The sequence below is a fragment of the Haliaeetus albicilla genome, chromosome 24 (genome assembly GCF_947461875.1).
Source record: "Haliaeetus albicilla chromosome 24, bHalAlb1.1, whole genome shotgun sequence".
NCBI classification, from domain to species: domain Eukaryota; kingdom Metazoa; phylum Chordata; class Aves; order Accipitriformes; family Accipitridae; genus Haliaeetus; species Haliaeetus albicilla.
In genome coordinates this window covers 14,480,438-14,505,001 of record NC_091506.1, presented here as the reverse complement: position 1 = coordinate 14,505,001, position 24,564 = coordinate 14,480,438, and the positions used below count along the sequence as shown (strand labels likewise).

At 35.6% G+C, this 24,564-nt stretch overlaps 1 protein-coding gene across 38 annotated transcripts in view; it reads left to right on the top strand.

The window, feature by feature from the left end:
- SLMAP (sarcolemma associated protein) overlaps positions 1-24,063 on the top strand; it is an 88,470-nt gene extending 64,407 nt beyond the window's left edge. For 19 of the 38 annotated variants that reach the window (XM_069812228.1, XM_069812223.1, XM_069812226.1 and 16 more), the window contains 9 exons: positions 1,471-1,551; positions 1,819-1,878; positions 7,894-8,016; positions 8,764-8,838; positions 12,385-12,705; positions 14,008-14,125; positions 15,697-15,868; positions 17,346-17,480; positions 22,117-24,063. In XM_069812228.1, the coding sequence (XP_069668329.1) occupies positions 1,471-1,551; positions 1,819-1,878; positions 7,894-8,016; positions 8,764-8,838; positions 12,385-12,705; positions 14,008-14,125; positions 15,697-15,868; positions 17,346-17,480; positions 22,117-22,206 (1,175 nt within the window). In that variant the 3' untranslated portion in view covers positions 22,207-24,063. Of the gene's footprint in view, positions 1-1,306; positions 1,331-1,470; positions 1,552-1,818; positions 1,879-7,301; positions 7,423-7,893; positions 8,017-8,763; positions 8,839-12,384; positions 12,706-14,007; positions 14,126-15,696; positions 15,869-17,345; positions 17,481-20,985; positions 21,076-22,116 lie in introns of those variants that run through there. The other 19 variants (XM_069812224.1, XM_069812222.1, XM_069812250.1 and 16 more) reach the window with 5 other exon arrangements.
- Positions 24,064-24,564: the final 501 nt, after the last annotated feature.

Here is a 24,564-nt window from a genome sequence, read left to right as displayed (position 1 = left end):
TGTAGAAAACTCTTTTTTCTATTAACCTGTTTGTGTTTTGTAATCTTGCTAATTTCCCTGTGTCGGTGCACAGGTTGTCTTCAGTTTTTGCTTAACTTCTTTCATTTTGGGGGTGATTAGTTTTATTTATTCTCCTGTTATTTGAAAAAACAATGCACACAAGCTTTCTCATTACTCCTTTGGTTTTTTACATATTTTCATATATTAACACTATTGGTATAACAACACTTGATTTATTTATTGCTGTGCACCTTTCCATGTCCTGGTACTGTTTTGTTGCATCTACAGTATCTGTATGTGAAGAAATTATTTGTGTTCACTGTGCTTTTCTGCATGTATGGTAGAAGTAAAGTCTGTACACTGGGAATGTTGTAATGATGCCTTTTTATATATATCTTTCTATGTGGAACTTCAGACCCAAGAGTAAACCTCTGTTAATCTGTAGGTGGGCAGCAATGCTGCTGTCAAATCAAGGCTCTGCATAGTCAGCCAAGAAGGACTTCATTACGTGTAACCTCACCTGCATGTTGGTGACATGGTTCCTTGCTGATAGACTTACTGGGTTTGCCCACACCAGAGATGGTGTGCCTCTCTTAATGGACCCATCAGAACTAAACTGGAGTGGTTATTTAACAAAACAAAACAAAAAAAACAACAAAAAAACCAGCCTCATAAAGCATTTAAACTCTGAGTCAGGGATAATTCTGTGTGGGAAAAGGATGCACTAGTATAATTAAGTCCACTCACCTTTTGAAAATGTCTGGTCTCCATTAAAAATCTAGAACTGGTAAAGAAACCTAACCAAACAAAAGAACAAACAACTGTGTGGCTTCACTAAGCTGCATGTAATAATGTGGTGAATTGTATATGAACAGGTATTTCATTAAAGTATTTTTTGGTGGAAAGGATATAGACTGCCTTCTCTTAATACGATTTGAACTGAAAATTCTTTTTAGAAATTAGTGTATTAATTTATATTGCTGTGATTCTTTACTGGTTCATATGACACTTCTTTTTAACAGTACGTATATACAAGACTTGTTGCTATTATTTTATTTGTCCAAAATACTGAATCACAGTTTTATTCTTAACAGCAGTTTCTTTCTGACTTGTTACAGTATCTGCATTGTTCTAGTTTTCTTTTCTTATTTGTTCCCTGACTGAATCAGCTTTTGCACAGAGTTCCAACTGGCAAGAATACAGCTTTAACAAAAGTTCAAGCTGTGCATGAGGGAGTTGCATCCCCTATTAGATGCAAGGCTAGATTAATGACGTTAGTGATGCTGAATCCATTTTAGCCCAGATTTTCAAAGAAATAAACAACCACCAGGTTTTTAAGTGTTTCTTCAACTAAGTTGTTTTCTATTGACATTTAGCAGTAGTTAAATAAATAGATGTGTAGAAGAAATTATGATTAAGAGACTGAACAAGCATTTACTGATTGTAGTTGATTTTCCTTGTCTCTTACAGAGAATCAAGCAAGAGTCAAAGAATCTGATTTGTCGGACACTCTTAGTCCAAGCAAAGAAAAAAGCAGCGACGACACTACAGGTAAGCATTTAACTGAGGTTTCTGTGACATCTAATTAGTTTGAATTAAATCACTTGATCACGAGCACTTCCTAAAAGAGTAGAGAAGGTGTGTATTGTGTGGAGCCAGATACAAGTTCAGAGCAGCATCGTCTATTTTGCAACTTCATAATTAACTGTTGTAAAGTGAGAATAACGTAAAAGCTTCTCTTTGCTTAAAGAATGCATGTAGGAAAGCTGTCTGCAGTCTACCTGCTCTCTGAAAAGTGTGGGTTTGGTTTTTTTTTAGATGCCCAAATGGATGACCAAGACCTAAATGAACCTATTGCTAAAGTAGCTCTTCTAAAAGGTAAACAAATTTATTTTTGTAAGTTTACATGCATAATCTGTATATATATCTTTTTGCCTACCTGTTTTTTTTAATCAAATGTGCATTGAAGTACAGTGCTGAAATTCAAATGTTTTAATCATGGTAGTATGGAAGAGTTGCATTTAAATATCAATAATGATTCCCCTGGGTGATGTGATATAAAAGCATATTTCTGAGTGTTAGTATAGAAATAATTTGTGCATAAAGCTAGTTTCTGCACTGACCAACACTGTTCTGGGAATTTACATGTTATAACTTCAAGTAGAGTTGAGAAATAGTTTCAGCATACACTTAAGTTAGGGCTAATAGCTGTGGGGTGGAGGAATTCTTCCATCACTGACATGTTTTAAGCATTTCCAAATTTTGCTTGTATACTTTCTATCGCTGTCAGAAATGCTTCTGTTAGTTTGCACCTGATGGGTTAAAAAGAAAAATCTAAAATCTTTTTTTGGTTAACACAATCAAGATTTGAATTTCCTGTTGTAACTGTCTGAGAATGATTGCTGAGCCTTAGCTTTGAGCTTCATAGCTATAAAATTAAATTTTTTTCACTGCTCTTTGCACTGAAGGCATGTACTTAAAACTTGATTAGCAAGCTAATATTTACACATTCATGAACTGAAAAAATTTGTGGGATATTAATTAGCTGTTGCAGTTAGCATACTGAAAATTAATTATTTTGTGCTTTATGTACAATCAGACATTGGATAAGATCTGTAAAATAATGCTTACGTTGGGATCACGGGTAAAAAGAATGTCATTTCTTCATGGTTCAGAAAGACAGGAAACCATAATGAAATTTAGGAGACCTGTAAAAGAACTTTTTTTCCTGTAATTGTTTACACTTCTCTGATTTTATGACAGAAGGACTTCCAAAAATTGCATCTATTATACGTATTTCCAAACAGCAAAACTAAAATTCAGTTTGATATTTTCCACTGGATATCAGTTCAGCAAAGTAGTTTAAAAAGGAGTGTTTGAGATACTGAGCATGTTACATTTGGGTTTTGTTCTAATGTCTGCAGTTAATAACAAGTATATTCAGTGACTTCCTATGTTAGAAGGTAGAATCTGGTGATGTTCGTAGTGATTATGATAGTCTTGGTTTTGGTAATAAATTTGGGTTTGGTGGCAAGTTTTATTTGAAAAAAATTTTGGTTGAAAAGCATGATGTTCATTATCAGAACTTTTAAGTCCAGAATGAGATACACATTAAGGAGTTTGCTTCCTGTGAGCATTGTCACATGCACAGAATTCACAGCTGGAACAACCCTTTGTATGTAAAGAGTACAGTAGAGAAACTGAATTCAGCTCCTTATTTTAGTTCTAATTCTTACAGTTCGAAGATAGCCAACTGAAGACTTCTACTAATTGGCTGGATTTCTTAGTTATCTTCTGCAGACATATTAGAAGTAGTCCATGGGCCCCTCAGGCTGAAAACCACTGATTCCTGAATTTTCCTTATATGCAAGTGAAGTCTTCCTAAATTCTGTCAGAAAGGTTCGTTTAACAGCCCAAGACCAAGATAAGGCTGCTGTGAGCATGCTGCTTCCTGGATTAGAACAGTCTCATGTCACAGCAAGGGTCAGGTGTAGTTATACTTTCTCTGTCCAGGGTGTATTAAACTGGCAGGGAGAGTTAATTGGACTCTTAAAGGACTAAAATCAAGTTTTCTGTAGTAACATAGAAGCAGTCTTTTGCTAATGTGGATGTTTTCATTCCTTCACCTGTCTTTACTCAGTTGAAGTTTTAAACCATAACCATTACTGAACTTTAAAGTGAATAAGTAGAAAAATACCTATTTGCATAGACCGCTTTTCTATTGAATTGCATATTGCAATTAACTAAAATAATTGCAGTAACTCTTCTTCTCTTGAGGCTATTTATGGGCATTCCTATTCTGCTCTCATGATACCATTAAAAAATATCTGTACAGTGAATCATTTGTATTTTTTATGAAGAGCCTATAAACCTGCAGTTTTGTTTGAGGTTTTGTCAGAGAGCTACTTCATATGCTTGACTTTGCCCTAAAAAGGATCTTATTTGCCACAGAAAGACTTTCAAGTGGATTTGTTATGCGGTCGTACAATTCAGGAAGAGTGAGAACATTTCTGATCTGGCAGCTGTTTGGAATGCGGAAACAGCTGCTGGAAAAGGCAGTGTTCCTTTTTGTTTAACGGTTGGAAATTACAAAAAAAATTAATGGAGCAAGAAAATGATGAGACTTTCAATTGCTGTAGTTTCCTCCAAGTGTATTTTCCATCAATAAATTTTGAGTGCATTCAGGATTTGTTTCAACTTTCTACAAGTCAGAATCTGGCAAAGAGGGGAAGGGGGAAAAGCTGTCGCAAATTAGTAGAAATGCCTTTTTTTTTTTTCTTCCCCATGAGGTAAATGACTTTATTAGCCATTAATAACAAATTCTATTTAGACAGGCTGTTTGTGACTACTTATTGCAAAGTTAAAAACAGGTAAATGTTAAAGAGGTGGAAAGAAGCAATAAATGTCATTGGAAGGTTAGTAATCTTGTTCTTATCAACTTCCTTCCATTTTCATAGTAGCTACAAGACTGATCCATGGAATCTTAATAAAAAGTGTTTTCAGTTGAGGGTTTGCTGAATAATGGTAGTTTACCTAAGAAATTTTGAAAATCAGCAATGGTCTGTTGATTCAGAAAGTTTGGGAACCATTGTTTTATGTTGCAATAGCCAGATACCTTATTTAAAATATACGATACATTTATGTGGATCTTAAGAAGCTGAAGAAAACTCGACTGACTTCATCTGAGTACTCTGAAAATAGTCATCTGAATAACCTGAGAAATCTTGCAAAATTCTGAAAGTGAACTGCTGTGAGACTTGGAGAAATACCAGCCTACTCATAATATTGCTTCCACAGGCCAGGCACATACAGAGAAGGGATCAGTTAAGACCACAGCCTATGTGTGGTTCTATATCATCTCTGTTATCAAAAGCAGAGTGTAAAGGCAAACATATAAGCAGACCTCTGTTAATATCTTCATGTTTGTAAATATTAATTTAATCTGAGTTTTGTTTTTCTTTTGGTTTTATTGAAATTTTATGTTACAGATCCTAAAATTGCAAAATATTCCTTCACACACCATCATATTCTTTAATGATTTGGAAATGGTCATTTTTCCCCAAAACTGACCCATGGGTTAGACTCCTTTTCTTGAGCCAGGTTGAAGGAGAAGAAATTTTCCTGTACTTTGGGAATGATTTGTACGGATCATGCTAATTTTTTTTAACAATTTTAAATAATTGATGTTAAGGGAAACGTCACTGTGAGTGTGTGGGAAACAAAGTGGTGTTAATTAAGAAAGTTTCTTGTAACATGGCAAACAATCTGATCACAGATTAAAATTTTCCATGAGCTAGAATAAATGAATGAGGGTTTTCAAACTGTTGTATTTGACTTTTCTTTTTTTTTTTTTTTTTTTTTTTGGCACCTTGTAATTAATGATAGAATTCCTTAGACTTCTCTGAGAACAGTTAGTCCAGTGCTGAATACTTCTGGAAATTGTTCAAATACTTTCTTTAATTGCAGCCTTTTACATTGGTTCTCAAACCAGGTTTTTGTGATGTGAATTTGCTTCTTGAGGAAACTAATTCTAAGCCTGATGATATTTAGTAGTTTTATTACTTATAAATAGAGCAATCCTACTCACTAAGGAATTTTTTTCAAAACTAAAGTTAGCAGAAAAATGATGTTTGCTTTGAACTAAAAGACATTAAAGAAATTTTCAGTTTGGGTAGGACAGAAAAGCTGTTATTTTCTTGTGCTTATGTTTCTTGGCTTTTGATTTAGAGTTATGTCAGGCATATGGAAATTCCCCTATTGCATTTGAGTAGGAAAGAGTTTTTTACCTTGATTGTGCCTTTGCTAAACTGATGATGTTGTCCCACAAGTTGAGTTCCTCGTCTCCTTTGAAGCAGTATTATCTTTTATGATGTGTGCTTTCATTGATTGGAAAACACTGTCCCCCAGAAAGTTCATTTAGGGTGTCTATTGTTGGATTTGGGACACTACTTCTTTATCAGGCATTATTTGAGCATAATTTGTCAGCTTCCTCATCCATTTCTTCTGAACAGTCTCATTAAGGAGGGTTGAAAGTCTAATTGCCCCAAGTCTTTATCCATGAGAAGGTAAGAACAAAACATGTTCAGTGAAGAGAAACTTGGATTTGGAACTCTAATAAGCTGTACTAGAAAGTATTTGGATGAAATATGTGGTCCTCTTTGTTCTTTCTGCTCTCATAATTCTGTTCTGAAAAAGTCTAAGAGCACATGTGTGCCCTCAGCTCTACTCGATCCCACGAATTCATTACTGTGAGAATACAAAAAGCATAGCCTCTTCTCTTAGAGGGATGCAGTATGAATACTGTAGCGTGATTTGATAAACAATTTTTTTAATTAAGAAAACAGCAGAAAAAAATATTTACTTTGTTGGTGACATATACAGTCAAATACGAATGTCAAAAGTATAATAACGAACTGAACTATAGCTTGTGTTTATTTTTTTTCTTATTAGTGAAAGGTCCAGGCAACCAAAGTAATTTATCTTTTGGGGTTTTTATTCTAAGCAGTGTGCCTTTATCTGAAATCCATATGGTCTGTAGTGGTAGGCATTTATTAACGAGTTAGCTGTGTAGCACACCTAGCTTTTTGTTTTCCCTCTCCTATGATGCACAGCTGGACTTCTTTCACTGATTTCCTTCCTCTACCTTCTCACCTAACAGGCCTTACATAAAGTTTTAGCCCTCTGCCTATATAGTTTAGTAGTGCTGTTTGTGCCTATTGAAAGATCTGTTTCCACACAGACACTACTTAAGGAAAATGTAGTGAATGAGAGTTTCCTGGATCCAGTTCCTGGCATCGCAGATGCCTGCAGGCTAGAGTGTTGTCTTCCTCCCTGTTACTGCATCTAGTTTCTAGTGTGTGCCCGTTAGAGGACACTGCTCTTTAGTTACAAATACTTATTTTTCCTCTTTTAAATTCCCCAAAAACTTCAGCTTTAAAAGTATTTAATTTGCCTGTGACTGCAAGTTGTGACTTATAAGCCCAAGAGGTATTTCATATGCATTTTAGCTAGTACAAAACTTGTGGGGAAGAGCAAATGTTTTTATTTAGAGGTTAAATAACATGCATAGATATCCGATTGTATTGAAGATATATCTGATATTTTAAGACATAGTGAAAAAAAACTTGGCAAACAAAATTTAGCTTAGTATTCACTAGGCCGCTGAATGAAATGAAGAGGGTGGACTTTTCTTCGTTTTCTTAATTTTGTTTTAGAAAATTTCCCTAAATTATTCCTTTCCTTGTCGTTACGGTCCACAGAGGTAGAGGGGGAAGCCAGGCCTTGCATGGTAGCAAGCTGATTGGCAGTAGCAAACCACTTCATAGCAGGTCTTTGGATAATCTCTTGCAGCTGACTGGCATTAACCAGCCTCAGTGCGAGGCTGGGTCTGTAAGTGTGCTGGTATGCTGCCTGCCAGGGCTGGTACGTGCTGTTAGGAGCAGGACTGTGGGAGGGTGGGCTTGGGAGGTAGGGGATGGGAGGCAGGATCAGTGCTGATAAGCATGTGCTAGGAGAGAGGGTTAGAGGAGCTTCCTTTTAAAAACAGACAAGTTGTAAACACAGTCAGAGATTGTCTTATGCTTGTTGTTTGTTCATTTTTGTCAGTCCAGGAATCCTTGCCAATCTATACAGTGTTTTTAAAACCTCTCTAATTCTTGTTTGCTATTTCTTCTTTTATACTGCATGTTATATATGATGAACGTTTTGAAGTTTGCATATGTTTTCCTCCTTTTAAAAGTATATTAATATTTTTGCTAATATTTACCTAACCCAATTCTGAGTTTACTTTAACTAACTTCAGATGATTTGAATGAATGTTGCCAGTCACCACATGGCAGTGCAAAATAAACTGTTGTACAAATTCACAATTTAAAGAAAATGTTCTTTTATCAGATGAATTGCAGGGTGCACAGTCAGAGACTGAGGCTAAGCAAGAAATTCAGCAACTGCACAAGGAGCTGATTGAAGCCCAAGAGCTAGCTAGGACAAGTAAACAAAAATGCTTTGAACTTCAAGGTGAGACCCAGATCACTTGATTGTGTAGGGTATCCATTAAAATTGTATTTATCAGGGAGTCTTAAAAGGGGGTCCAATTTTGCGGACTGTCTGATAAATTTGTTTTGTCTTCTGCGCAGAATGTGAGAACCTTTTGCTTTTTTTCTAAACTATATACGGTCCAATTGAGCTCTGACTTTTTGGTTCTGGAGTCTTTTCACAGTATTGAATACATACTTGAACTCCATGTATTTCATGCTTATATATTAATCTACAGATATTTATTAATCTGTATTTCAGTCAGATAATGCACATAATGCAATGTGTTCAGTGGTAGTTCTTTGTTTAGATCATCCTATCAGATATGTAGCTGTATCATTATCCTCAGCAAAACTGTGGGTTGTTTTTGACAGGAAATAGTATCGTCCAGTTTAATTGCTTATTGTTCAGTGTTCTTTATGGGGTATATTTACAGATTATTTTTTTCTCCTCCCACACCTGTTTGCATTTAGCACACATGGAGTTTTTGGATCAGGCAACAGATTATATTAATTTCAAATTAATTGTAATACTACCATAATAATGGAATGATGTCTTAATATTAACTTTTTATTAAACTACTTACACAGTTACTGGCTTTGATAACTTACTGAAATAATATGATTATTTTAATCTTTTCAGTTAAGGGGGAGTTTTGACTAAAATTAATTACACAGCTGAAATACTTCTTACGAAAACTTTTGGGCACATTTTCACTTTCATTTATAGCACTATTGGAAGAAGAGAGAAAAGCGTATCGAGTGCAAGTTGAAGAATCTAGCAAGCAAATAAATGTTCTGCAAGGTAGGAATTTATTTTTTTTCACCCCACTCTTTAGGGAAAATATATAGCTTTGGCTGTTTCCGTGGCATCATAAGCACTAATAAAGGAAAATATTAATTGAGTGTATGTTTTAAATCTGATTTCTTCCACCATGTCTTTGAATTTTATCGTGACATGTTTCCTGTCAATTCCTATGGTTCTAATCATAACTTAGAAAATGCAAAAGATGTAACCTGTAACAGATACCTCTTCTCCTTCCTCTCTCTTCAGTCTTTCTCAGCTTTGGATGATCCAAGGCTTCTTACTGTGACTATTTTTATCTTCAGAGCACTTGGAAGGTTTAGTCTTTTTTATGCTACTCAGTCTCTTTACTTCATTGATAGGATCCTCTTAAAGAAATTTTTAATCCAGATCTACATCCAGCCTCACAGCATGCAGTAAAATTTCTGCAACAGGGACACTTTCTGTGCTTTTAGAAAAAACAGTATGACCAATCATGCTCTTTTCAGCCCAAAGTAATCATAGTGGAATGGTATCCTGTGATTTACATAACTTGAGTGTCACATATTCTGTATTACTTTAATTTGCTACCCTGTGCATGTGAGTGACCTCATTGGTCAAGAGGCTGTCTAGCCTTAAAATCAATATGGGCTATATTGTGACTTCCTTAGAGCAAGCATTAGTTTGAACATCTACTCAGTCATTGATTGTTATGAAGCTTGTAGGAGCTTCATACCTTGGCATCTCTGTCAGCATAACATTTGCTTTGGACCCAAAAATGGTTGGAAAGCAGATGAGCAGGCAGGCAGATGGACTAACAGTCCTCACTTTCTTAGGAAATCATGATAGCTTTAGCCAGTTAGTTTATGGGCAGTAGTTTGTTGTGGAATGTGGTACTTGCCATATACCAGTTAACACCGAGAAGCTTATATAATTGCAATGTTTTATATAAATGTCAGCAAATCATGTTTATGTTTTCTGCCATTGTTCCTGTAAGAAAGAGGAGCTTACATAATACCCATCTTCAGAACAAGAGGAGCAATTTAGTTTTGACTCTTATCCTGCTAAGAATGAAAATTCTCCAAGTAAAAAATGCTGTAGTGTTAGAAATTAGAATTTGATAGTTATTTTTATGCAGAAAAAAGAAATCTTTTTCCCTCTCAAAAAAGGAGAATCAAAGTAGAAGCTTGACAGAGCCAAACTTAACTGCAAGGTGCTTGTTTTCAGTTCAGTACTTTCTTTTTTTTTGTTTCATGAATCCTTCTCAAGTGAGGTCTTGCTAATATTTCCTCCACTTCTCTCTCCATTGTAGTTCAGAATGTTCTGATGTTTGTTGTATGCCTGCTGCTTCCCAAACTTTTGGGGTGTGACACATCTCACAACTTGAGAAAAGTTGTCAAGATTCTTTCTTGGCAGTCTCTGTGAACTGTAGTGGAGAAAAAAAATCCTGGCAGCTTCATGCAGTAACATTTCTTGAAGTATTTTCATGGAATCAAAGTTTCAGGCCAGCCCGTGCTACATGGCTTTATATGTTTGTCATAGAGAAGAGAAGGTGCCACAGCAACAACTGAGATCCTGTCTCTACGTGTGAAGTTCTTTAGATGAACAGATAGATAAGGCAAGGAAATTCAAGTAACTTGTCATTACTTATTAAAAAAAAATAAAAATTAAGTGTTAGTTTAGATGAGGTAATGGCTTACATAAATAAGAGATGTAATGGAAGTTTTCTTTCTAATTGCCCTTTCAAATTATATCCAGTGCTTCAGAAACCATTCCAATATTCTTGGTAGTAATTTTCCTCTGTAAGTTATTTCTGCAACTCCATCAAACTTTAGAAGTGCATGTATGTGTTTGGATTTTCAGTCATACTATGCTTGTTTTCATGCCTGAACATTTAAAGGGAGAGTTGTTCATCAACAATGCAAACAGAAGAAAAAAAAACAAATTTCTTTGAAATACTGCCATTACCGAGAAGCAGGAATTTAGCTTGGCTTGATAAAGATAATATTATCAGGAAGGTATGGTTTGAAAAAAACATTCCTTTGCTCATTAATGGGCACCTGCTATGTTAGCAAGGTATAATTCTTGGTGTTTTAGAAACGTGTGCGTTCCTAGCATACTGGTTTGGTAGATTCAAGGTTTCTAATGTAAGGATACATGGAAAGGCAATTTATTAATATGTAATGTGTTGTATTGCTGCCACGTTGTTCTTATCTACTACTTTGCTTGCTATTCTGTTAGTATAAGCCTGTAGAAACTATTTCCAAACAAATGAGGTGGTAGTAAGCCTCATGTTGCTCACGTATATTAAAAAAATCCATCACGCTGCAAATGTCTTTGTTATGGAACAGATAGACCATTTCATCTTACACAGAATTGCTGTGACATCTAACTCGTTGTCTATAACAGCTCTTATGTATTACAATATATAATAAATACAATATTTTTTTTCCCCATACTGTCTTTTTCCTCCGGAGTGTGGAACTGGGTAATTTGTAGGTTCTTTAGTTTATCTAATGAGCTAAATGTCTTGCTGGATCCTGTTCAGAGGAGAGGAGAAAAAAGTTGCATTTTTCTTCTTCACTACATCAACTAACAGCAAAGTTTCTAGATTGTACCTGTATATTAATTCTACCTATATTACTACTATATTTGAACTCTGATATGTGTTCTTCAAAAAGCAAAACAAAAATGCTGAGCAAATTAAACACTTCGCTTCCATCAGTCAGGGTTTTAACTGTAATTTTGTTCCTCTTTCTTTCATACTTCCTTTTCCTCTGTACTGTACTTTTTTTTCCAACTGTTGGCACTGGATTCTATGTGCATGTTTGTTTATAAAAAATAGTTGCGCTCAAAAAAATGTGTTTAGTAATGAAACAGTTTTGAATGGGTATAATTTATAAGGTTTGCTCCATGCAGAGATGTAAAATAGCCTAGCATGTGTGACTGCTGCACATTTACAGTAAACTGTAAATGCTTAAGGACTTCTGATAGTTCAGTATATTAGGTGCAGCTGTCCCTTTTGATTCAGAATTCACTTTGCGCTTTGAAAAATGCTTTTTGCAAAGAAATAAAGTAATTTTTATTTCCTTTACTACATGTTGAGACAAGTAGAAATTAGACTCTGTGCCTCAAATTTTATAGACATCACAAGTTAACTGCTGAACAGGCAAACATTTCCGTTGTAGCTTTGCAACTGTTTGGCTTGTCACAGAAGTTTTCTTGCTTTCCCTGTTGTCCCTGAAACCCACGGTGTCCTTGTATAATACTTGTTTTGCCTACAATGAAGTTGGATCTAAATTTTGGTTCCAGATTTTGGAGACTTGCTTTAGTATCGCACACATAACACAACCCGAAGAAAGCTTTGTCCGACTATAATTCTTGTTTCTTTTGACTCTCTGTAATACATGACACCATACACATGCCTTTAAGGGTACACATTTGACAAGATTAGTATCTTTTTTAATTGCGTTAGGATTCTTTAGTCCTATTAAATGTTGAGAAAGGGAGTTGTGTTTTTTAGATTTTCTGTTTTAAAAAATATTAACGTTAATGTATGCTTTCCAGCTCAGTTGCGAAGGTTACAAGAAGATATTGAGAATCTTCGTGAGGAAAAGGAGAATGAAATTTCAAGCACTCGAGATGAACTAGTCAGTGCTCAAAATGAGATTCTGTCACTTCAACAAGTAGCAGAAAAGGCAGCATCGGAACGAGATACAGATATTTCTGCATTGCAAGACGAGCTGCAAACAGTGCGAGCGGAGCTTGAACTCTGGCGGAAGGATGCCTCAGATTACGAAAAAGAAATTGTCAATCTGCAAGCGAGTTTTCAGCTCAGATGCCAGCAGTGTGAGGATCAGCAGAAGGAAGAGGCTACTCGCTTAAAAGGTACTTGTTTAAAAGGATGTCACAGACCAGTGCTAACAGTAGCATCCTTATCAATCTGATGAATGTCAATTATTCAGATCACTGTTTGTCTGTCTCTGTAGTCGTTTACTATGTCTCTATATGTATACACGCATATGCGTGTATTTATGTACGTGTATCAAGGCTTGTAGTGTTACAAAAGCTGTTTTGTATACTTCATTAAATGCCTAAATTAGCTTAGGTACCCTTTGAAATCAAGAGCAGACCAAGTATAATTCCACTTTAAAAAGATCGAAAACTTGTACTGTTTGAGGGATTGATACTGCCACAGATTTTCAAAGGGATCTCTGTAACTTCTGTATAATTTAAGCCTGTAAATGGATAGCTTCTGACCTTTTAATTTTTCTAGCAAACCTTCACTTGAGACAAATAACTGTATTTTATGGCTTAATAAAACTGTTCATACCATGTCACTTATAAAAATGCTAAAACAAATTTAAAATTAAAGCTTTATTCTGGACACATGACGTAGAGGTATACAATTATGTTGTGCTGAGCCAGCGTAGGACTTCTTTTAGGCTCATTCATTTGTGTTTCACTTTACCTGTAATGCACCCACATCTCATGAGGACTGGTTGAGAGTCACTACTCCAGGCCTATAGCTTCAGGTCTTGGAGAATCTGCTAGTAAGAGTTCAAAAGTTTGTGCTGAAACTTTGTACGTGCCACAGAGAAACTGGCATATGTAAAATACGCTTTAAATTCTGAATTGGTTAATCTTTGTGAAGTTGTCAGAGAAGCCTTTCTCCAGTTCAGACTCCAGTCTCTGTCATTGTATTACTAAGATGTGTGTAACATTGATTTTTATCTGTTTTACCAGGGACTGATTTATTTCAAAGGTCTCATTTTCACCCTTTAGTTATTGCTTTAAACATTCTGTTCCTGGTAGCAGAGTCATGGTATCTAGTGATTCTAGTTTGCTATTTTCAAGTCATGGAAATTAATTTCTTCAAAGACATTTTTCTGTCACTGTTTCTAAAATGCTAGAGTAGACCTATAAACAGACTGTTTTCTCCTCCTTTGTGCCTTAGAAAAAGCTTGCCTAAAAAAAGAAAAAAAAGCACTACCTTGTGTAACAGCTCACAAACTTCTTAACAGTAGAAGATACTGTAATGTTTTATAGGTGCTTGTGAGACAATTCATGTGACTATAATCATGTCAAGTATATTTGAGATTTATGATTGATACCAGCTTTTCCTCTGTTTATTAGCTGGTGATACTTTAAATAATTTTACTCAATTCAATTAAATTTTATTCATTGCAGGTGAACTTGAAAAGCTGAAGGCAGAGTGGTGTGCTCTGGAAGCTGAATGTGTTACACTAAGGAAGGAAAATACTATGCTTACATCTGAACTTCAGCGACAAGAGAAGGAGCTTTCTAGGTGAGGGCACAATGGATTTGTCTAGGAAGGTATCATAGTAGCTGAAAAGGTTTTGTTGTTGTTTTTTTTTCTTCCCAAAAGTGATACTAAATGCCTGATGGTGTTTCAGCAAATGTATTGAAATTTTACTTATATCATAGTATTGGGGTGAACACACTTTTATGCCATATTGTTATACCAAGCTGCTTTTTTCTATTTTGGAAATGCTTCTGTATTACTTACCAGTTGTGTTATATAGACATAAGGCAACCTGACTTATTTTGCTGCTTTTAATAAGGACTTGGAAGCGTGCTTTGTCGAAGTATTTAGACTTAACAGTTATCTTTCTACTTAAAAGATAATAAACCACATAGATCTCCTAACCCAAAAATTTCTCAGCATTCAGGGTTGGGAAATGATTCTCAGTATGGTGTCTCATGGAAGCCTGTCACATTATAAATAGTAATGATGGGCAGAAACAGTATTCTATATCATGTTTTGCTTAACAGAAAAATACAAATCTTCTTATCACAAATGCCATAATACCTTTTGGAGGGAATTTTAGAGTGCAGGAGTATTTGTATTTTACTGTATCTCTTTTGCTGTTTGAGCACATGACATTGCTAAAGGCTATCTAAATCTTCTGCCTGGAAGTAACTTCCCCTCTTATCCTTTCATCTGCCATTATTACATTGTTTTTCAGTTTCAGATATTGGAATTTAGTTCACGAAGTAAATATGGGACAGCAACTTTGTTTTATTGTAGATCTGAATTTTACCAACCATCTGGGGGTTTTTTTGTTGGGTTTTTTTTTTTTTCTGGCTTCCTCACTGTTGTAAGATCTAATTGAAAAAATAGAAATTTCCCATGGTAAAACATTTCTAGAGCTAATATGTTATTTAACAGGAATCAAACCTTTCTTTGTTGTTCCATCATGCCCTGTTTTCCACTTTTTTTTTTTCTCATGTGGAAGGTCACACAAGCAAATACAGGATTTGCATAATGGAGATATGCAAGATCTCTCCTTTATTTTTCTTTGTTTTGCACAGACAAATTAACACTACTTGGTTATTACACTGAAGTTTGTAATGGCTTAATTTAGAGCTTTCTATGACTGTTACACAATTGTACTAAACACCTGAAGAATATATACTAGATATTAGCTTATACAACTGGAGTAAGCAGGTGTGTGTGTGCAAATAAGTGAAATACTTCTAACGACCTTGGATGGATGACTTCTCGTTACAAATTGATTTCAAAATACTTTGGAATATATAATAAATACCTAGTGAATAATAAAATAAGAAGCTAAAAATTACGAATGGGTAAATTATTAAAATTAGAGATTATGATTAATTATACACACTGAGCTGTCCACATATATTTAAAAGCAAGACTATGGCTGCCCTTTTGTGTCAGTACTTTGTATAGGGAGACCACGATGATCTGTTCTTCTATGATTGCTCTAAGCCAATATTTCCATATTAAATAAAAATAATGTGTGAAGCTTTGGAGGATGAAAATTGCTTTAAAAAATCTTGTGTTTATTTAACTTAAAACACATGAGGAATCAATTGGATTTTGTTTTTCAGCTCTCAGAAACAGAGTTTAGCGCTAACCAGCGATATAAGTGTTCTTGAAATGTCTCGAAAGGAACTTGAAAATCAGATGGGATCTTTGAGAGAAAAACATCAACGGGATGCAGCTAGTCTAAAAAGCCAACTCAGTGAAGCTGAGAGTCAAGCAAAAGATGTTCAGAAAGAGGTAACACAAAACATTATTTCTGTTTTGAGAGAATATAATGGCCAATGACTTTGACTTTTAGGCTAAAAGAAAGAGAAATACAAGATTTCTAGTAATCAAAATTTTTCATACTTTTATTGCAAGTACTTTTATGGTAGCTAACAATATATAAACTGGGGGTTAAATCTAAAAAGGAAGATTACAGATAAAATGACTTCCATGTATCTTAGGAACCTCCTAAAGTTTACTTTTGTGCATTACCTTAGTGAATTTACTTTTAAGCTGTTCAGACAGGTAAACCCTTATTCAGTCTTCCTGAACATTGTGGTACAGAGCTTCATTAGCTGTTGTGAGTCAAAATTAATTCTTTTTAGTCAGTATGATCTTCCTAGTTAGATTTAAACTCTTTTATTTGCCAATGGGACTATGCATTCTTTACTAAGCTCTCCTTTCATCTGACTGCATCAGTGGGCTGCTGAAGATGATTAGCAAGTGCATAAGGAAAAGCTAGCATTTTGAGCATATATTTCATCTGCCTAGCCTCTAAAGATTATGTCTAGAAGGCGGCCATACTCTCCAACAATTACTCACTTTAACTTACGATCATTTCGAGTGAAGTTTTCCCCAGTCACTGCTTTTGGTTTCTTTTGCAGTCCTTTGCTTTGCTTTGTCATTAACTCATCCATGTCACATTCCTTAGCTTTTTCAGAATTTGAAAAACCTGGTCTTGTCTGTGTTTTTGTAATCAGATGTATTTGTAAAGATGCCTGGTCTTTTAAATTTGTGGTAAATGCCAGTACTGAGAGTCATTGGTTCTGTCCTTACTAATCCCTGACATGAGGACTACTAGAAAGCTTGTGATCTATAGAAAAAATTGAATGTGAGTTTGAAAAAGAAGCTGCCCATACTGCAGGAACATGAGGCACATTCACCCAGTATTGTTTGTACTTGAGTCACGCTGAGGATTATGGCATGATACTAATAAGGCATAATATTTTTTTTAATGCCTTTCTTACTCTTATGTTTCAGTTTGCTATGTGGGAAGAGGGTTTGATTTACTTCACACAGAACATTGATTTTTGCAGCTATTTGATTGGTATAGCTATTTAAGCTACAGGCTAGATGCAAGAACACTCTTTAAATGTAAAGGACTCCTTGTTCTCCTTTTTCTTGTTTTGTTGTCATAGTTTTTACGGTCCTTTCCAATATGATAATGAGTGATTGTTTGGTATGCAAGATAATTTAAGGCCTTGCATTTACTTTGTATTTCCTTGGTTTTAGTAATTCTAGCCCTTCAAAGTCATTGACAAAAATCTTCGTTTAGAAAAAAAGAAAATCTAAACTAAGATTTTTCTGCCCTGCTTTTATGAAAAGAGAGTGTACTGATCCAAGGCAAGTTGCTTTAGGCAGATGACAGGAAAGGAAGCTATGCGCTAAGCAAATGTAAGCGTGTGTTGGGTGTCCAGAGGTCCGCAGACTTTTTTCTCTTTGTCTTTAGTATGAAAGAACACAGACTGTGCTCTCGGAGCTGAAGGCAAAGTATGAGATGGCTGAACAAGAAAACCAGTCACTCACAGAAGAGCTCAAACAGTGTAAAGAAAACCTGAAGCTGCTACAAGAAAAAGGAAACAACGTAAGTCTGTACAAAATATGTGGGGAAATCAGGTTATGACACTGGCAGTTGTGTTGATTGAGGGAATATGTAAGTGTCAAATAGAAAAGGACGGACTTTAAAAAAAAAAAAAAAAAAAGGCTGTGTACCATAGTATATGCAAAATTCAACTCTGGTACTACCTGTGCAAATTTGCAGGTCACTACACTGTTACAATTATGCATGCAAGTTAAACTTACAGTTGTGTGACAGTTTTAAGTATGGCCTTAGATATCTGCTCTCTTGGAAACATCTGGCTTAAATAGTAAAACTTTTTAATTTCAGAGAATGGCACATGGGTAAAAGCTGAGAAACCTGTATCCAAATGAATTAAGCAATCTTTTTCAAGATGCTTTTATTTTATTAGTACTTATTACAATGGATGTTCCCTCCTTACTCTTGCTCATGCTTCTTAACAGTGGTTATACCTGATGGGCTCATGCTTTAAACAGTGCAGTTGAACTGTCCTTTCTACTCACTAATGAAAATACTCTTCTCTGTTGCAATTAATTTGAGAGTTGGTATCATTAGAATTGAGTTTACACCTAGGGACAACTTTTGTTTATACCGAAACTTCTGAAATCCTCCAAACACTAAGGGTGTGGCAGACACATTATAAGGTGGTCATAGCCTTATTTTAGAAACCTTAGTACCCTGGGATGGCTGGTTTATTGTCTTCCTCTACTACCTGTATAATCATTGCTGGGTGAACAACTCCTGTAGTGGACAGTACAAAACAGGAGGATAATGGATGCTTTGTAATAGCCTTTTAGAAAGTTGTTTCTCTGACTAATAAAAAAGTTTTACAGGTCCCATCCTCTAAAATCAGCTGGCTGCTAGATGCCCAAAGTTTGGATGAATATGAATTGCCATAGCCAATTACTGAATGTAAAACTCTAACATAGTAGAGCTGTCAAAGATGTAAAGAATTCGAAGCCCTTCTCACTTTTTCAGCCATATTTTCAGGAATATGATGTTATAATTAATTCTCTTGGAACCTGCATCCTGCTTAGAATTCTTCTGCAATGCTCAGATAATAGTGAGTTACTAAAGTAGGCAGAAGTCAACAAACAACCAAAAAAGCCCTACTCTAACAGAAGAGATCACACTGAATAAGTGATTGTCAATGTGAGATTTTCTGCTCTGTTAAAAACATTAACTTCAGGATTAAAATGATCAGTGGAAAAAGGGGGATAGTAGAGGGAAGAAATACTCTGAAGGGAATTGGAGCACCTGATGAAAGTGGAAAAGCTTGCAAGGTAAGGGAAATTTTAGGAAGAATTTGAGGTGAGTATTTGAAGAAATCAGGAACCACAGCAGTTGCCAAAATCTGCTTCCAGAGGAGTTAGTTATGACAGTTGAAACCTGGAGGTCAGGGTATGATGAAGAGCATCCAACCACGTAAGGACCTGCAGGATAAGCTTGCTGTTCAAGCAAACATTACTTGCCATCAGTAATGTAAAACATATCTATCTTGTGGATTATTTGAAGCATCATGGGTACTGGGCTGAGTTCCAAAGTCAAATTTTTCAAGTACCATTGTCCTCTTACACTGGAATCATTATCTGCTACTTCATTTCTGAGGACAGTGTCCCACAGAACGTGACTTACCACTGTGGGATTTGTTCCTTTTTTGCAGCCCATCTGTATCTGAGTTTGCATATCTTCATATTCTAATACAAGATGCTCGTTTTTGATGAAGCACCTACTTAAATGCTCCTCAACAATAAGGGGATTTGTTAGATATATTGATAAGTTCATGAGGGGGGAAATTTAATCGTTTGGAGGCAATTTCATTTAATGTGGTGGATATTTATCATCTGTTTCATTTGCCAAAATGCCACAGCCATAAATGCATATAACTAAAAAAAAAAATCTATAGGATTATTCAGTGAACTAACAAATGTTAGAAAAGACAAGGCTTCTGTACTCCATTTGGGGTATCATTTAAATATTAAGTTTTTATACTGAAGTTTTACTTTTTAAAAAATTGCGGTGTTGTGTTCTTGAAATGCTTAGCAGTGTGGTGTACTACTTGTGCTTGCATGCTTGTAGTCACTGATTATTTCCTGATGCGCTTTATATGACAGATTTATTTATGTGAATGGTTTGAGGACATTAGCTGCTCTGGTTGACTTAAACTTCTGGCACTCTTTTGAACACTGCTGTGATTATTTCTACCAACATGCTTTCTGTGGCAAGGTGGCACTCAGATTTGTGGCACCAATGACACAAAAATAATCCTGCATGAAAATTACTTCAATAGTTACACATAATTTTTCGGTTAAATATTTGCCTTGATTAAAACAAATTTAAATTGAATGGCAGAGACTAGAATACTTTCTAAGATTCCTGTGTTTTGAACCATATTGGAGGCTCTATGAATAAGTGACTTCTACAAATTCATAACAGGATGAGATTTTATTTATGAATCACGATATTTTAGAAAGTCTTCAAACATTAATTTTTTATTTATTTGTTTATTTGACTGAAGAAAATCAAGGTGGCTTCAGCACAAAAAAGTTCTTAAAATACTTAGCATGGTTTGAACTTAACCTCTGTGTGTCTTTGTATGTGCACAAATATATAGGTTAGGATACAGAGAAAGCAGAAGTCTTCCAAGGACAGCTTAAAAAGAATTTAGATCCATTTTTGCTTTTAATTTGTCATATTAAGGATAGGGGCTGTCCATCCAGAATGTGAAGTAGTTTGCAGTTAATTGAATGTAGCTAAGAAAATATGTAGATGGTTCTAATGAGGCTGTAAGCTAAATTAACCCTGCAGTCTTGCCAGCTGGTAGTTTGGCCCAGCTGCAACATTTGATCGATTTTTTTCAGAATTGCATTTGGTCACAAGGCTGCTGACCTTCCAGAGATGCTGATCTTTGTGGTATCTCTAATCAAAATGTACTTCCCTGCTTTTATAGTAATTTAGTGTTGATTGTACAGTCATGTTACAATCTCATGGAAATGTCTGAACTGGGTTTGCCTGTGGACATAGTTGTAATTGATTCACTAATGGAGGAAAAAAAATGTTTTTCCTGGAGGCTGGTGATGGAAAATGGGAAAGGCTAACTAGCAAGGAATGAAGAAGTAGCTGAAAAATTCAATATCTGGTGTGAGTCTTTCTACCTTAAGAAATCCAGATGGGATTTCCTATCGCTTAAAAAAACCCCAGCTATAAATAAGATACAGGCAAATCAGTTTAAGATTTGTATTGTTTTTAAGTGCTAAATTCCAAGTTGTGACAAGAGGTTTCTTAGAACATTTTCTGCTTACTTCCCTTTATTTTTAAACATCCCTGTTCATTTGAGTAGAACGGTGTACTAACTTTGTATACCAGATTAGATAATGCTGTATTGTGTTAGATGTCTTTAATACATTTCAATTAAAACACAACTCACTGACTTATTTTCCCCTCTCTAAATCATCTTTTCCTGATTGATTTATAGCACAAAGTGATTTTTAATATCCCTTCCCTTCTTTAGCCTTCCATATTACAACCCGTCCCAGCCGTATTCATCGGCCTAATCCTGGCTTTCCTGTATTGGTGTTACGGCCCATTGTGGTAGCGAAAGGTACAAGCACTACTGTTCAGTCAATGTATGTTTGTCCCTCTCACCTGTTTGTGCCATTTCTGTATAAAATAGTGCATGGTGAAATGCTCACAGGTATTTCTTTACCTGAAGCAAACCCTTCATTTAATATGCCATTCTGTTGATACTGATGAGCTGAGCAATCAACTAATCATTTAACATCTGTGTGATTTCTTTAATTCTAACAATGGATTTCGTTCTAACTGGTTCTGAATGTGCTGCTTCTAACTTGGTCTCAGTTTGTCTTTAGCAAATGGGCTACCTTTTGCACAATGCTGTGATGCTAGGGCCTGTAAGAAAACTTAATTGCTTAATTAACCATGAAAAATGAAGAGTTTGCCTCTAAATAATAATAAAAATCAAGAAGCTTTGGTTCCTATTTATGGACTAAGAAATTCCTCTCTGGCTCTAAACACTTTAATTTTTCTCACTGTTGCTATGAAGAAGATGGGAAAAAAAGACAAGACGAGAAATAGGTGGTTGGTTTGTATTCTGAACTCTCAGCTTGCATTTTCTCTAATGTCTCCCAGTGTGTCCTCCTCTTAAAATGCTGTTGTCATGAAATGTTGTGACAGTCCATTAGAAATGCTGTTGTTAGGATTTGCTAGAAATTAACTTCATAGATCTGGATTTGAACATTCAAAAGCTAAGTTAAAGATGTCAGTACTGCATAAACCTTTGTCTAGCGATTACTTCGCACGAGCGATGTTTTAAACATCTTAAGCCCTCACATGTTTAATAGCAGATTTCTCTGAGGTGCGTACAGTAATGAAGGTGGAAGTACGGAACTGCCAAAAGTTGTCCTGATGATCTTCAGTCATGAAGAGTTGTGGAGTTCCCTTTGGTAGAGAAGCACGGTTTACTGTGATGCTCTAAGTCAGGACTAGCCTGCAGTAGGGCTCATGGGTAACATTTTAGTGATGCCTATCAACAGGTACTCAAGACTTTCAGGAACCACGGGGTAAACTGATTAGTATGAATTAGAGCAAATATGATATTGATTTTTTTTTTCTCTCCACACAGAGACAATGGCCTTGGATGCCTGTGATGGCAGCTTTGGTTGCTGTAACAGCCGTGGTGCTGTACCCAGGCCTAACCAGAGCTTCTCCATGAGAACTGTTGTTGAATCCATACACCGTCCTCCCTTTAGAAGCTGGCAACATTCATATACTGAGGGAAAACAGATTAATTCTCTTCCTTTTTACCTCTTAATACAGCACAGCTCTGCGTGAGAACAGCAGTAGGGTCATTTGCTTTAAACTGTATAAAATGTATCTGTCTATAAAGAGGGAATAAAATTGTGATTCATCATACTGTGAGCAATATTTTTGCTTACAATTTCATGCAAGTTTTAAATTAGTATGTTGGGATTCTGAATACTATAATGGTGGCCTAAAGTAGGCTTCTTGGTACCAAATTATTTATAATGGCTAGGGTTGTGGACACTTACTTTAGAATCTGATTGCCAGATTTAAAAGGAAAAACACATTTCTGATTTGGACGCCCAAGCCAAGTAACCTTGCAGATACTTGGAAAACAGATGCCATGCGCTCAGTGCCTTTCAGTACGATTTTTTTTTTTTTTAAACTGGTATACCATTTTACTTGCTGTTAGTCACTGAGCTGTTGGGAACAAGACTTAAGAAAACTTGTCTTACCATGCCTTTTGAAGGAAGCATATTTTTCTTTGATAAGGATTGCTTTATTAATGATTTTTGGGAATAAACACAATTCATGTCCAGCCTTAAAGAGATAGAGATACTGATGGTGAAGACCAGCCTAAAGTATTTAGTGTGCGCGTGTGCGAGTGTAAGCATGTGTGTGTTCTTGAGTGAACTAAGGTATTTCTGGGAGCAAGTACTTGGTCATTTGATGGACATAGTGCGGTGATTCAACTTACGTTACCTTTAGTTTGAATGTAATTTATTAAATTTCATATATTTAAAGAGATATGTTCTTTAAAAGTATGAATACTTTCTCACATATCACATGTATCAATTTATTTTTTCAGTCATTTGATACTTTCTGACTTGAGCTGGAGAAGCTCTTTAGATAAGCTTTTGTTGATGTAACTTTATTAAGAGAACTGCTACAATACATCTGTGATTAGCTGAAAAAAAAAAAATCTAAGATACATAAAATACTACAAAATTAGAATCATGTACCTGATGAAGTATTGTCAGGTGAAGGTGATTTTAATTTGGTAGTAAAATTTTGTGCATCCTCATCACATGGCTGTAAGTATGATGCAGTGGTCCCCATTACAAAGTTTATTTTCCTTATCTAAGTACTATAACTATTGCTATTTGCTGACTTTTGGTGGGAATCACTGTAGTTAGTACTGAATTAAATGTAGACTGTAGTTGTCTTGTTCAGCTCAACAGTTCTGTCAAAGTTTATTAAAGACTTAAATAATATGCTAAAGAATGGTAAAGTAAAATGGCTCTGCTAAAGGAAACTTCAAAATAGGGAGGTAATCTCAGCAATTCAATTGGCTTTAAAGAATGTTATGGCAATCGACAGATAGTTTAAATATTTAAATAGAAATTTAGCATATAATTTACTTTGTGAGGTTTTGAGGGTCATTGTCCTTTAATTAAAGGTTCTATCTTAAGTTACATGGGATTTGCTAATGGGAGGATTATTAGTTGGAAAAAATAGTCCACAAGTGACTTGTAGAAAATAAATATTGTCATTTAGTTCATTCATTTCATCCTTTTCAGTTGCAGGAAGCCACCCAACCACAGAACACTCGTATGCCAGTGGTACTTAGTACCTCTTGTATATAGGTTATTGCAAATATTGTTCTGAAATGCTTAACTTCAGAATTACATTTTTTAAAGTAAATAATTGTTTTAAATCTATTTTGTAAAGATATAAAAATACAATAGAATTTCTGGAGTACAGATTAAACTATTTGCACTAACACACGTGATGTGCATGATTTAATAAAATAACTTTACTCTCCCTATGCATGTTTGAGTTGAATGTCATTTGAAAACATAAGATTCATGCTAAGTTTCTTTTGCACTAGATATTGCCACAGTTACTAGGCACAATGTCTGCAGCATGTCCAGTAATAGCAAAAGACTTTTTTTTACTTTGTATTTCACATTTGCACTGGTTTAAGTTTTTGTCTAGCTGATCTCTCTCCTGTCTGTGGTTTTCAGAAAGAAGGCGGGGGAGGAGAGAGCCACGGAAGGCTTGGGAGCATATTGCCATGGGGTGGAAAAAAAATGTTCACAGCTGAAGGGTGGATCATGCCTGTGGCAGGGGTTGTGAGATTGGAGGAGCAGTGGCTGCAGGTAGTGGGGCGATAGTGGAAAGCCCTTCTAGAGGAAGGGAGCCTGATGCTGCCTCCTCTCTTTTTTAGCATCTTGAACGCCCGGTTTGTCCCTCTTTCAGCTACTGGTTCTTTTCCAGTGGATCCCGTTCCCTCCTCCCTGCTGGTAGCATGTAGACATGGTGTGAG